Source organism: Hypomesus transpacificus, chromosome 9 (genome assembly GCF_021917145.1).
Source record: "Hypomesus transpacificus isolate Combined female chromosome 9, fHypTra1, whole genome shotgun sequence".
Taxonomy (NCBI): Eukaryota; Metazoa; Chordata; class Actinopteri; order Osmeriformes; family Osmeridae; genus Hypomesus; species Hypomesus transpacificus.
In genome coordinates this window covers 16740978-16756892 of record NC_061068.1, presented here as the reverse complement: position 1 = coordinate 16756892, position 15915 = coordinate 16740978, and the positions used below count along the sequence as shown (strand labels likewise).

General features: G+C 40.8%; 1 protein-coding gene across 1 annotated transcript in view; it reads right to left on the bottom strand.

Annotated features, from left to right (window-relative positions):
- cpne9 (copine family member IX) overlaps positions 1 to 15915 on the bottom strand; it is a 265994-nt gene that overhangs the window by 181973 nt on the left and 68106 nt on the right. The window contains exons 3-4 of the mRNA XM_047026495.1: positions 7922 to 7968; positions 2768 to 2871 (exon numbers count right to left, since the gene is read on the bottom strand). Coding sequence (XP_046882451.1) covers positions 2768 to 2871; positions 7922 to 7968 — 151 coding nt within the window. The remainder of the gene's footprint in view (positions 1 to 2767; positions 2872 to 7921; positions 7969 to 15915) is intronic.

Genomic DNA, 15915 nt, shown 5'->3' with positions numbered 1-15915 from the left:
ACCAGGTCGTCAACCGGAATCCAGTCTCCATGACGGCCAACAGCGAGTTTCATCCAACGTCTATAAAGCCAAACAATGGATTTTGGTGTTTCAAAACCCATTGACACTGTATGACTATGTTAGCTTGTGTTCTGCTCCTCTCTCCTACCAACCGTCTCTGGAGGAGGGGATCCCTCTCTGAATTGCTCCTCCCAAGGTTTCTTAAATGTTTTCTCCCATTGGGAGTTTTTCTGTGAGTTTTTCCTTGTCTTCCTTGAGGGTTTAGGTTGGTTGAGGGGCAGTTCTATGGGTGCATGTGAAGCCCTCTGTGACATGCTTGCGTGTAAAAAGGGCTATACGAATACATTTGATTTTAACTGTAGGTAAAGCTGTATATTTATGTTTCTCTGTTCCGTTGATCTCTCTTTTCTGTGTTGGAGTTATTTTAAGAGCTTGATGGCATCAACATCCAGTCTGATCATAAAAGATCATTAACTTGAATTGTGTCTCTTCATTATAATACCCACACATTATAATACCCACACACTGAAAATCCAGATTGAATCAAGTAGCTAGCTACTGCTAATAGCCCATTGTATGTTCATTTGCTAAGTGACATTTCAGGTAGATAATGAAATATGTGCTGTGTGAGAGATCCGAACTAAATAAATAACTGTAGAGTTTAGAGGAAATATCTGTAGAACGGCCGGTTGGTACAGTTTTGATTCATCGTCCAGACATCGTCTGGAGGTCAGTTTTGATCAATTGCCGACGTCTTGGCGACGTCTTGCCAATGTGCAAACGATGTCCATACGACGTCGGCCCAATGTATGTTTTATACGTCGGGCTGACGTCGGCAAGACGTATGTGTGCTATCTGGGACGTTGCCGCAACGTGGTACCTAGGATGACTGTATACGTTATTTTTGGTCCCGTGGGCAACGTTGCCGCGACGTCATAGCAACGTTAATAAGTGAAGGTTGCCAGTTGGTGCCATGGACAACGTTGCCGCAACGTTGTACCTTAGTCGGCTGGCCACGTCATTTTTGGTCCCGTGGACAGCGTTGCCGTGACGTTGTACCTTGGTCGGCTATGTTAATTTTGGTACCATGCGTTACGTTGCCGTTTCGTCGCTCTTTGGTCATAGGACAACGGATCTTGAGTGCATTATAAGTGGTTTATCCAGTGATAGAGAGATCACACTGGACTGATGTTAGTTCTGACACTCTTGTAATGTAGCCTAGTCTACATTGATTTCAATCACACACAATATTAAATGTTGCAGCACTATGAAGACAATGCATGCTTCATGTGCCACTCAGCCCCAGAATGTCATAAATTTTCTCATATGCAGAAAAGTGTTAAATTTGATCAAAAGGAAAAGCGACTCTTAAGAGTTTCATTTCATCACAGAATATTACAGTTCTTCCTTAGCAAACCTACTTGTTATCCCGAATTTCCCCATTGTGGGACGAATATAGGCTATATCTTATCTTATATTTGAGGAATACATCAGAATCTGCCTGTTAAAGCAAATAAGCGTAGCTAGTTCTGGCAGGGCAATCGGGCAGCGCGCGTCAGTCAGTGATCGGGGACATAAGGTGTCTTACTCCACCTTCCTTACTCCTCCCACTACCACACCCATGTAGCAGCGCATATCCATTGGGCCACGTCCGATAAGGCGTCTTTAAAAGACGCACGGATATGCACACACTCACCCCGGTCGTTGTATGATCAGTGCTGCTGCCACCCTCCACCGTCCCCTTCTCCCCCATGCTGTCTGTGTATCTATCCAACAGGAGGATTATATCTCTATTGCTCCCTGCCTCATATGTCATGTATGTATGTGTTGCATCGAGGAGGCAGGGAGTGCTTCCCTTAGATCATCCACTCCGCCAAAGTAAATCTACATGTCCATGTCATGTAACAATAAATGCTCAAATCTAATACGTGATTGTCTTGACTGAACTACAACAATTGCATAATAATACATATTCTATTTATACACACTGTAAAAAATAAAACTTGAAATTGTTCACCTTAATGTCATTTCTGAGTTGTCTCTCTGAGTTGAACAAAATATTTATATTTCCCATATCCACTATATAAAACTGGTTCTTCTAACTAGCTTTATTGATTTTTGTGTGAAAAGGCTTACTTCAATGTTTAAGTTAGGAAGACATTTATATGTTATACGAACAGTCGGACCCAACGCAGTTGCGTTGCCCATTACGACTCGCTGAAACTGGGGTTTCCAAGAGATCTTGCAAGGGTTTATCTGAGACATTGCCTGAATGCAACATTGCCGCTGTCAGATTAACAGTTATTTCACTCTTATTGTCTACACTTTATAAAAGTCAATCTGAACAAATAATTCAGCTCACATACTTGATGAGCAGGTTGCATCACATTTTTTTCTTGATCACAATAAATGTTCCAGTTGTGTTTGACCTGGTAACCAGGGTACCAGACCTGGTTTACAGGACAAAATATTAGTATTTAGCTGGAAAACTGAACTTGATAGTAATTGCAAAATGTTTCAAAGGAAAATTATTTGACATACTTTTTACTGGAAGGATTAAAGTCAATATTTTCTTATATTTCTGCATATTCCACAAACCAGGTATGATTTAGTTGGTTCCATTTAACATGGTAGGTATTAGTTAATAGTCAACCTGAAGGAATGTGAGGTGTTAAGGTTAGGATTGGATTTAGGGTTTTCCCTCACCCAAGGTGTAGGAAAGAGAGGGATGACGGACACAAAAAAGAGCAGCCATGTCAGCACTTACACATCAAAGCGGAGGTTCTGCTTCTCCTCGAAGAAGAAGTCCAGAACAAACTTTCTCACAAAGTCCGGGTTGAGAGTGTTGTCGATTACTTCAGTTCTGCCAAACTTCAGGAAAGAAAAAAAGACAATATTTTTTGGGGAAGACATTGAGTAAAAAGAGAAAGTGGGAGGGAGAGTGTAGGTTAAATGGACATGTCAAATTAGCTGTGTTTCAATGGGGATTTGGCAGATTGTGTGGCGCAGCAACCTTGTCAATACACTGTTTAACAAAAGGTTTGAAAGGGGAACTTTCTTTCTATAGGTTAGATCTTCAACAACTTCAATCAATAAGGATTATACTAATTTAAAAGCTTGTAAGGTGTTTACGGTGAATTTGTTGTCTATAGGGTTAAATGCAGCACTAGCTAACCTTTGCACACTAGAAACCAAAAGACTCCACATCAAGGCTGACCCTTTTCTGCTAATGCTAAAGGGTTAGGGTTAAAATTCAAATACAACCTCAAATACAACCTCCAATCATGTTTTAATAGCCTCTGCGCCTCGCATTCTCATCTTGCTCACTGGGAGGAATGATGAGCTATTGATCCACATTTCGTCACAACCCCCTGTGTTGAGGGCAATGCCCTCAACGCTTCCAAATCTTCTCTGGTTCAAATTATATACTTAAAAAGGGATCTCATGAAGAGGAGCGTATAAAGCTCCTACAAGCATTTATCCCCAATGTAGGAATGTGACCCAGTTTGGTGGAGACTGTAATTATTCTAACGGATGTGTGTGTGTGTGGGGGGGGGGCGTCAATGTTTTCATATGTCAGTTGTGGCAGCAGATAAATCAAATCAAATGTATTTGTATTGCCCTTTTTACACACAAGCATGTCACAAAGGGCTTCACATACACCCATGAACTGCCCCTCAGTCAAGAACTATAGAAAAAAAAAGTATAAACACACCCAGAATCTAAAATCTGGAAAGGTGTTTTTTCTACATGGAAAATTCCCCACGATTTAAAAGTTTAGCAAGCTTGTTATCTTTTCAGTTCACTCTAAATAAATCCTAAGACTTTAGCCAGATGTGGTAGACTGCCGCCTATTCAATGCTGTGCAATAACACAGATCGGTAAACTATGAAACAACCCTTAATGTAGACACACAAACAAGAGCAGGCTGACTAACAGACACATGCTTGCGTACATGCACACACAAACACAAAGCACACACAAAGCACAAAACCCACACTTGGATGGAGCATTGGGTGGGGCAAACAGAGGTGTAGCAGAAGGTAGCTGCCATGGATGGAAACGTACAGGCTCCCTCTGAGAGCTCCGACAACGATGAAAGGTGCCAAAATGTACAGCAGAAGCAGCGGCTCTGCAAGTCATCCATAAAGGAGTGCGACGCTACATCAAATCGTGCTTCTTCCCAGTAGCCTCATGCATCTGTGTATATGTGCATGCAGATCCCTTGACATGCCTTGATGAATACGACAGCAGGGGGTGGGCAAGATTGTGTGTGTTGGGAGATGGTACGAAGGAGGAAGTGGAGGGAAAGACGCAGCAGTAGCTGGATGGCTGGGGTGAGAGGATGCAGGGGTGAAAAAAAGATTCCTTTACTGACTTGAGGTTGAGTCACTCACTGTTTGATCCCTCACTTTTCAATAGTGCCTGCTGCAGCTTTGCAGGTCACCAGGTTCCGCAGTCTAGTAGCTATAGTATGCAGCTATACTACGTGCTGTTCCTTAACGAGCATCCGCCTCCTTTGGGAATATATTGCAGGGCCAGTGTGGGTGCACAAACTCAGTTTGACCCTAAGCAGGGTGGCTTTATAAGATGACGCTACATAAAGTGTGTGTTGATTAGGAAGACTTTCACAAGAGTGTGTATGGAAAATATGCAAGTCTCCAAACTGCAAAAGGGTCCAAAAGAGGATTCCAGATGGAAAGGCTTGTTTGATTTTCAGGAATAATGGTGACATCACAATCCTTGAGATCCACTAGTTTTTTTGTGATTGTTGGAGAATGTGTGTGTATATGTGTGTGTGAAATTTTTAGTTGCATCTACTTCCAACTCATCTACCCTGCAGGTCCCACTGACCACCCAACAAACACCTCTGCCCCCACCTACAACCCACATAGTTTCTTTTAAAATAACACAGACACACTCGTTTTTTGCTGGACACAGCCACTCGCTCAGGGGAAGTTTAAAAAAAATCCAGGTAACAAGAGCAACTTTTATCCCTCTCAATATGACATGTCCCATCTTCATAATGAACTATCTGCAAGAGGCCAAGAAGAACCCTAATCGAAATGGGCAATGGGGATCTGGGAACAGTTCCAAAATAAAGGGGCAGTGATGGTTTGTCAGTTATCGCACTGGTTGGAGAGGGAATGGAGAGGGATCCTCATATTCGGAAAAGTTGGGGAAAGTAGGTAGGTGGAGTTGCTGTTTCCCACTCCCGGTTGGGTTTGGCATTCAGTTTCTCTGGATCTGTACACTTATGAATACTTCAATCTGAGGAAAGAGACAGGAGGGGTATCTGTGCGCTTGCATGTGCGGAGACACAAACAGAAGACACTTGGTTTTCTCCACCATTATTTAAATACAAATAAATACTTTTAAGCAGTCTTAGTCATATGGTAAATATAATATTTTATTTATATTGATTCAAATATAATGAAATTTCTGCTAATTGCATTCAAACAAGCCTGATAACGAAGTTCTTCAATCCGGCATCCCACACTGCCTTGCCAGGGATACCGCTTACTATCAGCAAGCTTTAGCTAGATGCTAAGCAGCTGAATGGGAAACGTTAGCATATGGGGCAGTCCAGGCAGCTCTCCAACCCGGCAACCCAAGCAGAAGGAGAAAGACGCTTTTCAAGCAAGTCCAGTTTTATAAAAAGCAGAGAGGAAAATAGATTGCAAGCCAAATGAGCCAACCTCACATTGAAGAAGCAGAAGCCTTGAACTATGGATAGGTGAAGAGAATTTAGGAGTTTTAGGTTTTAGAATAATAGAGTTTGGAAATAACACTTTCCAAATGTTCTTTTTTGAAATTTCAGTCCTTCTGAAGCAGGAGTGTTTATCGCTAAACACTTATCGGTGATCAGATTGCTTTACACCTGATCCAGCGCTTCAGGGAATCTAGCATTTTCACCAAAGTCTCTCATTGAAGCTCATACCACTGATAAGTGACATTGTTCAACCATTGGCTCCTCATTGAGGTAGGTGTAGGAGGGATGTGTGACTCTTTAAAAGAGTCAAAGATAAAGCTTTGTTGATTCATGGGTGTATATCGACCACCATGTACTGTGTATATACAGTATATGTGTGCATGTGTGTTTGCTTGAGGGTGTTGTGTCCATCTGTGTGATTCCCTTCAGAGGTAACTACTGGGCAGCTTTGTTAGCACATACACAAAACAGAAATTAGAGAAAGAGATAGAGATCTGTGTGTGTGTGTGTGTTTGTCCATCCGGCACAAAGAAAAGACTAGTTTCTAGTATATAACAATTCATTTACATAAATGGATAAACTATGTTTAATTGAAAATGTTATTAGTTTAACACCTGCAAAATAAATAGCCTCTCAATACATTATGGTTTGGCTGGTAGGTAAACTCAATTTACTTTGTGATGACTTTGTGCTAGATCATCTTTAAATAATGTAAAAGTGAGTTAAATTGCTAATAATTTTAAAGGTGAACATCCAATTTAATGACTTCTTGCAGCTTGTTTAATCATATATCTTCTCACCACTTACTTGGTAAGGACTACTGATATTTTCACTGAAGTGTACTATATATTGTCAATTCAGATTGTATTTTTTATTAGTATTTTGTATATTTTGATGTTACTGTACCTCGGCTAATGTAGCAGTGTAAAACATATTATTCCATTATTCACATTTGAATCGTGATTCCCCCACCCCTAATACATCGGGTAATAATAATGTAAATATGATGCTGTTAATGTGTTGATACAGTGTTTGTGGACAGAACTTTAACCAATGCATTACATTGTGTAGAGTAAAAATGTAATACATAATGTATTGGTAATTTATAACATATACAGTAGTAGTAAGTCATTCATACAGCAAAAGAGGCTTGTAGACACTGGCTAGAACATTGGGCTTCATTCTCGAACGCAGTTAAGAATAATTTTATTTTTCTGAATTGAATTTAGGAAACATTTGGCCTTCATGAAAGTTTTCTCATCTGGGATTTGTTCTGAACTTCAGAAGACTTTCCGAACTCGAAATAGCAGTCGTAAATCGGCCAGAGTTGTCTCAAATGCGATTCCTTAAAAAACCACAAGGATCAAAGAAATCGCATTTAAGAAAACTCTCCGTGTTTGAAATGTTAATGAAGTTATGAAAAATCAACTCTAGACTATGGCAAGCCGTTTTATCATTTAACCAATGAATTCTTGATATCAACAATTGCATTTTGGATATCAACAATTCGAATTCTTGATATCAACAATTAATTTGTTAAATAATAAAACGGCTTGACATACTTACTAAAAAAGCTTAGAATTGTGTTTTTGATATCAAGAATTCGAATCATGGATATCAAGAATTCTAATTTTGGATATCAAGAATTAATTGGTTAAATGATAAAACGGTTTTCCATAACAGACATCCTTGGATTTAAATAATTGTTGTAATTAACCTTGCTTAGTGTGCACACTGTTAGATCCAGTGGAGAACAATCCCACTGCTCATCTTACTGGTATGATGTTGCACGATGCACCTGTGCACCAGTTGCTTTTCGCTTGGACATAACTTGCATTTCAGTTGCTTTCCTAATTGTGTTGATTCTGACTGCACACGTCACTGCTGTTACGTGCCCTTATAAGGAACTGTCGGGGCATGTATGTATACAAATTCAGAAGCACGAGGACGCGCTTTCAACTTAAGAAAACTCTTCCCGGGGAGCACAGCTCAGAAAACCTCTGCTACGTAGGAACACATTTTCAAGCGTTCATGAATTTGGCGGATGTCTTTTTCTTACGTTGTTTTTACGAAGCCCGTAAGAAACATTTCAGAAGAAACTCGAAAATGTTCGAGAATGAGGCCCATTGCCTGTTTTAACAACGTTGTACATATTGTTGTTCATGAGCACTTTTTAGAGTAAGAAATAAAATAGTGTGATTTACTCACCTCTCTCCATTCCTTTGTCCCAATGCCTTGTACATAGAGCACCACGACTGAGAAAAGACAGAAATGGGAGATATTGTTATACTGTATCAGAATCAGCAGAAGAATCCCTCCAATAGGTCTTTGTCTTGTCACAAGACTAGAAAGGTGGACCGGCAGGGTCTCTATTACTCTATACCTCTCAATCTTTTCATGTTTATACAGTGCCCTCCAAAAGTATTGGAACAGTGAGGCGAATTCCTTTATTTTTGCTGTAGACTGAAAACATTTGGGCTTGACATCAAATAATGAACGTGAGACCAGAGATCAACGTTTCAGCTTTTATTTCCAGGTATTTACATCAGGATCTGATGCACAACTAAGAAAATATCACATTTTGTTTGAATCCACCCATTTGTCATGTGAGCAAAAGTATTGGAACAGATATACTTAAAACATATTTAAGTGAATAAGACTTATTATTTAGTTGCAAATCCTTTGCTTTCAATAACTGCAGCAAGTCTGTGACCCATTGACGTCACCAAACTTTTGCATTCTTCCTTTTTGATGCTTTCCCAGGCTTTCACTGCAGCCTCTTTCAGTTGTTGTTTGTTTTGTGGGGTTCCTCCCTTCAGTCTCCTCTTAAGCAGGTAAAATGCATGCTCTATAGGGTTTAAGTCTGGAGATTGACTTGGCCAGTCTAATACCTTCCATTTCTTGCCCCTGATGAACTCCTTTGTTGTTTTGGCAGTGTGTTTTGGGTCGTTATCTTGCTGCATGATGAAGGCTCTGCCAATCAGTTTGGTTGCATCTTTCCTTAAATTGGCAGACAAAATGTTTCTGTAGACTTCCGAGTTCATTTTGCTGCTGCCATCATGTGTTACATCCTCAATGAAGATTAATGAGCCCGTCCTAGAAGAAGCCATGCAAGCCCAAGCCATGACATTACCTCCACCGTGTTTCACAGATGAGCTTGTGTGTTTGGGATCATGAGCAGTTCCTTTCTTTCTCCAAACTTTAGCCTTTCCATCACTTTGGTAAAAGTTAATCTTTGTCTCATCAGTCCATAAAACTTTGTCCCAGAATTTTTGAGGTTCATCTCTGTACTTTTTGGCAAATTCCAGCCTGGCCTTCCTATTCTTCTTGCTAATGAGTGGTTTGCATCTTCTGGTGTAGCCCTTGTACTTTTGTTCATGAAGTCTTCTGCGAACAGTAGATAGTGATACCTTCACTCCTGCCATCTGGAGGTTGTTGCTGATCTCACTAACAGTTGTTTTAGGGTCTTTCTTTACAGCTCTCACAATGTTTCTGTCATCAACTGCTGATGTTTTCCTTGGTCTACCTGTTCGACGTCTGTTACTTAGTACACCAGTAGTTTTCTTCTTCTTCAGGACATTCCAAATGGTTGTACTGGCTATGGCCAATGTTTCTGCAATGGCTCTGATTGATTTTCCATCTTCTCTAAGACTCACAATTGCTTGTTTTTCACCCAAAGACAGCGCTCCGGTTTTCATGTTGTTTTCACCTCTGAATACAGTCTGCATAGACAAAACCTATCTTACCCAATCTGAACCTGAGTGTAGACATTCAGTGGTATTTATTGATTGAATAATGTATGTAATAGGACACACCTGGGCAACAAAACACACCTGTCAGTCATATGTTCCAATACTTTTGCTCACGTGACAAATGGGTGGGTTCGAACAAAAAGGTGATATTTTCTAATTTGTGCATCAGATCCTGATGTAAATACCTGGAAATAAAAGCTGAAACGTTGATCTCTGGTTTCACATTCATCGTTTGATGTCAAGCCCAAATGTTTTCAGTCTACAGCAAAAATAAAGGAATTGGCCTCACTGTTCCAATACTTTTGGAGGGCACTGTATCTGTTTATCTGAATACTCATCTCTATATGTATATATAGATAATTTTTGTATCTACATATCTCTATCTATGGCTCAGTTTCCGAGACATGGATTTAGCCTAGTCTAAGGCCAAATCCCAATACTCCCCCTTCCCCCTAGCCCTTAATTTACCCCTAGCCCTTGTCCCTCGAAACTGAGGGGTAAGGGCTACATATCCCTAAGAAATGGGACGCCACTTGGTTACGGGTATGTCATCTAGCACGTATCGATATCTCCAAAGCAAGTAGAGTTATGCACTGATATCAAACGAAATTCTCTGCTAATGGAGTTTACTTAAAATTGTAGACATGCTAGTCAGATAAATGGGGGACTGTTGTGCAAATCAGCTCTGTAACATTAGTGTACCAAACTAGCGATCTTTCGAAACATTTCAATTAGGAAAATGGTTGCAAATATATATGTAAAGGACCGTGTATACCACAAAACAAGACTGTCATAATTGTTTTAGCAATTAAGCCAAAAATATTACATTTATGGCACTCTCTGGATGATCTGGCCGCCATTGTTGCCGGTCGTGCAGTATTCACATAGCCCTAGGTTTCAAGTAAGCTCCCGATCTTATAAAACACAAAGCTCACTGATGGTTAATATTGCCAGAACTGTGTGTAGTTTGTCCTTTGATGATAAAATCCAAATATGAACAGATTTGATCTAATAACATTAACATTTTTACGATAATGCAGCTGTGCTGTCCCATTCCAATATAACATTTTGAGCCCTTGCAACCTCTTGCACTCCTTCACTTACTAGATGACGTCAAGTTAGTCCGTGAGGGTTCAGGGCTTAGGGTTTAAGGGGGACATTGGGATTGTCATAATGTCATAATTTTCTGTCCAAATTTGTCCCAAACATTACAATACATTTAAGTTAAATATAATGATATTCATAGTTAAATACATTCTGCAAATATAACTATATGAGTCCAATATAATGTTTAGATTACATACAGATCAAATGAAAGCTCAAATTGCACTCAAATGAATGCTAAAAATGTTACTTCTTCAAGTCCCTATGTACACTCACATCAAGCTGATACAAGGACCTAGGTTTGGGCTAAGCCTCTAAAGCAGGGGTGCCAAACATACGGCCCGCGGGCCGGAACCGGCCCCCAAGGAGGTTCGATCAGGCCCGCAGGATAATTTGAAAGTGGAAAAAATGCATAAAAGACATGGAATTAATATTTTTAATTCGCTGCAATTCATGGATTTTGGTGGTTTCTTCCGGATTGTGCCGGCCCAAAGAGCCGAACTATCGGCGCTTTGAAAATGAACAGCGTCATCTAGCAGCCGTTTAAACTGGCTGAATGAGGCGTAGTGGTTGTCTCCGACGGTAGACTACCCTACGTTATTCAATATTTAATTAAGGCTACATGTGTTCATTTTGATCTGATATTAGTGCTCACACATTAAAATGTTGTGATACATCCGTAGGCCTTTAGAATTATGTCATTTTCTCACAGTAAAAGTTAAAGAATATCTTACGAGATTCACTGGACTGGGGCGCGAACTTGGGATCCCAGATTCGCATTAACAATATGTAGTCGTACAACGCTTTAACCAACTACACCACCGAAGAGATCATTGCTTGTTAAAGCGGTTGGACGGACTTTATGCGATATGGTCTTTATATCAATTAAACTAGATAACACAGAAGAAAGACATGATATTTTGATTATTTATAGCAGAGTATGGTATAATTTTAATGGTCCGGCCCACTTGACATCTCCCTAGGCCATATGTGGCCCACGATGCGAAATGAGTTTGACACCCCTGCTCTAAAGTTTACAACATCTGGCTCCGCCCCTGCCTACCACCACAAATAGAATCAAATTCTGTGGGAAACATTGCATGGTCTTTGTAGAATAGTATGTTTAAGCAAAACAATATTTTCTAGTTCTAGATAACGATGAGTTCAACAAGGTAGAAAAGAAAAAAGCATGAAAGACATGAAAATTTGATATAATCTGTAGGTGTATATGAATGTTGCATAAACCACAATTTGAAAGTCTTAGAATCATTCAAATGCTCAACAACAACTTAGAACACAAAGACGTGCATTCTCTGGAGATAAGCTTCCCAATCAGACACTTATTACACATAATTTCCAAGCCCTTTCAGCACCAAGGACAACTCCATCATGCAGTGAGCACAGTTTCAGCGACACACCATAACGCATCACTACCCCCATTTGAGCACAACAGAGAGTTTCTCTAACAGCCTTGCCCGAATTTCCATCTGTTAAATTTACCTTCCCACCTCTCCCCCAATCCTCCTTTCCTTTTTCTTCTCCTCCCTCTCCTCCCCTCTTCTTTTTCACATAATCCTGTCCCCCCATTCCTCTCCTCCCCATCCTCATCCTTTCCTCCCCCTATCCTCATTCCCACCTCCCATTCTGATCCAGGTACCTTGTGTCTCGAAGCAAAAAAAAGGTGAGGAGATAGGTCGTAAACATTCAGCATAATGCCACAAACTTGGGACCCAGGAGGGCAGGCGTGACAGCCAAGTCAACATGCCTACATCCCTCCATTCTCCTCCGTCTTCCCACTCCAGTCTTCAAAGTGAAAAAGGGAGAAGGAGGGAACATGATGAGGAAGAAGGATGTAAAATATTGGATAAAACTAATCAGGCACCGAGATAATTGAGAAAAGAATGGGTGAAAGACAGGATGGAGGGAGGAAATTAAGAAAAGGCTGCGTTCAGGGACCGCAAAGGGAAGCCTCTGTGTCATGAGTGAGATTGTAGCCTTCTGCAGCCTGTCCTGAGGCCTATGAAAGCCACTCAAAAAAGCTGGACTTAAAATCTCAAACCTGACTTGAAGTAACCTAACAAGTCAATCGGGGCTAAAGCGGTTCCATAAAGGCACATTCTTGTTCACGCAAGTTGACTAATTCAAGTCATATTCAAGAACTCAAGATAATAGGGGTTATGCGGAGCGCTCAGCGTTCGAACCGGAAAACAGATCGTAATCGTTTCCGCTTCTCACTTCTGTACACATTTGCAGCGCTAGGTGATCCAAATAACTTATATTGACAGGGAAATTCAAGGATTTTATAAGTTGTATTACTCTCTACATTAGGCTAAGTGTGACAGGAATAAAGTGATGAGTTCATATAACGTTATAATAGCCTAACGTTAGACCGTTTCCCAGGAAGTAGCACTAACACTAGCTCTACACATTAACTACAACGTTGCAGTAGGCTACATAGCTACACAACTAGTGCTAAGTTATCAATGAAATATATGAATTCAGCAAATTAATTTAAGAAGCTCATTTTAATTTAGTGTCATATCCATATCATATCAGTGGAGTCAGGTGGTTGAGCGGTTAAGGAATAGGGCTAGTAATCTGAAGGTCACCAGTTCGATTCCCGGCCGAGTCAAATGACGTTGTGTCCTTGGGCAAGGCACTTCACCTTACTTGCCTCGGGGGAATGTCCCTGTACTTACTGTAAGTCGCTCTGGATAAGAGCGTCGACTAAATGTAAATGTAAATATCATTATTCTTACGTTTCTATAGCTAGGACCTACCGTTCCTAGAAGGAATTACGTTTACTAGCCTACTACTAGGCCAAAACGTTAAAGTTAGCAGGTGTATAAGATTACGCTACCGACAAAATTGACCTGTAAATAAATACTGTCACACTGGTAGTTGTTGCCAGGGTTGCCAGGTCTGTGTGAGAAAACCAGCCCAATGGCCAATCAAAACCAGCCCAAAACCAGCCCAATGGCCAATAAAACCAGCCCAAAAACCAGCCCAATATCAGAACTCAAAATATGCCCCTGCCAAACCATATACACTGCTTTTAAAGTCCAACCGCATTGCTTTCATTGCCAAATCTATTGCAATATCTACAAAGTAACACCAAATGTTTAGTATGCCAGCATTAAAAACAGTTTTCAGGAGATTTTCTCAGGAGACTGAGAGCATTAGGCACGTGTGCACACGCACAGTGCATGTGTGTGTGTGCACTTTTAAAGATAAAGATTTAAAGATATTAATGTAATTTGCATGCAATATAGGTCTACCCGAACCAGCAGACAAAAAAATCAACCCGCGGCAACACTTTAAAAGCAGCCCAATTCCGCGGGAAAACCGCGGACCTGGCAACACTGGTTGTTGCAGTTTATTGCCAAACACTGCATTATTTGAGTCCGCTTGGACTTGTACAGGTACAGTCTACGTTTGACTGTTTTAATCGTCTGCGAGCAACAACAAAAAAAGGCTAAACTACTGATAGCATACAAGTCTAAACTAACTAGCTTACTGTCATGTTAGCTAACACAATCGCTATGTCCGGTGCCATTACCAAAAGCTACATAATACCTTCATAATTATGAATAAAGGAGGAGGCGTAAAACGTAAATACTTTGCCTAGCAGGGTACTCGGGGCTCTGGAAGTCCGTTTGGCAATCCTGTGTACATGGGAAATTGTAATTAAGGGTTGCTCCTTTAAACACCGGCTATAGTAGGTGGCCTTTACTACGCTGTTTACCTCTAAAGCGGCCAGCCGGAAGTAGTTACATCTGTTTTGTAGAACCCGGAAGAATGTTGCGCATAACCCCTATTGCGTGTGCACCTTATTCTTAAGCAAACCAAGAGGTAGAGCATGGATCATATAGATCAACCACAGCAAAAAGCAATGCACATGGCCACGTGACTTCTTCCAGAAAGAACGTTCCCTTTAAGCCTTGTTCTATGACAGCTCCCTCATCCACCACTTCATCAAAATAAAATGACACGCCATGATTGACGTGATCGATAGGCTACCTAGGTCGAGGTCCTTTTTTACACATTTACATTTAGCAGACGCTCTTATCCAGAGCGACTTACAGTAAGTACAGGGTCATTCCCCCGAGGCAAGTAGGGTGAAGTGCCTTGCCCAAGGACACAACGTCATTTGGCTCGGCCGGGAATCGAACTGGCGACCTTCAGATTACAAGCACGATTCCCTAACCGCTCAGCCACCTGACTCCCTTTATAGACCTTTACCTTATACCTTAAACTGACACCATGTAAACACATCGAAATTGACTTTTTTGACATTGCTTTAAAGAAATAGCTTACCATTAATCAATACATGATCCAGTAGCCTAACTTTTTAACATGGTTTTTGTGTCGGGAGAATGGAGGATAGATGTATGGATTTAGGCTATGGTCTGTGTCATTCTGAAATCCTTGTTCATAATTGTTTAATGCATCAGGCTAAATGTTGTAGCCTATTTAAGTAGATTTTCTATAAATGTAGCCTACATATTGAACTGATGAGAATGAGAAAATGAGAATGTCCGTGGTAAATTATTGTTTTCCCGTTGGGTCAGAGTTACAGGAACGTCTGGTTAAGCAACAACACGTGATAAACTTGACAGTTAGCCTGCCCTGGACCCGGCTAGTTTCGCAGCATAAGTTGCCATAGTAACTGAGTTCGAACTATGTTGAGCTGGCTTTATGGAACCGAATGAACTAGAAATAGGTCAGACTAAATGACATAAGCCTGGCTTATTTGGTAGGGTTAGGGTTAGGCTTATGGAACAGGCCTCTGGTGAAAGCATAGTGAGAAATTGGGTGAGTGTGTATGTGTATTCTTGTCTGCATACACAAAATAGGCCCACAACTTGTAAGAACACATATACTCACTTACCCCATCTCTTTACATTCTTTCATTCTTCTCCATGTGTTTGTGTATGGGTCTTAGGTTAGATGCTGAGAGTTTTAAGAGTGTGCGAGGTACATCAAATAGACTTTTGACAGGAGTATGACAGAAAATCCAGTTTACAGAACCCAGAACCCTTGCAGATCCCTCAGGAGGTGGTGTTCCAACCTATCACAGCATAAGTCTAAGATGAGCATGTCCAAAAGAATGAGGGCACTGCCTCAATCTCCTAGCTCCTAGGGGGGAGAAAATGTCTCTTTCAATGAGCCCTTACAAGGAAATAAGGGCAAATAGGATATCTTTTAGTTTCTAATGAGGTCACTCAGCACTTAGGACACACACTTAGAAGGGAATACATGCACGACCCGTACTGTCCCTCTCCGTAGATAACCACATAAACCAGTCATCCATTATGGTGTACCCCAAGGACACGTGTGCTGAAC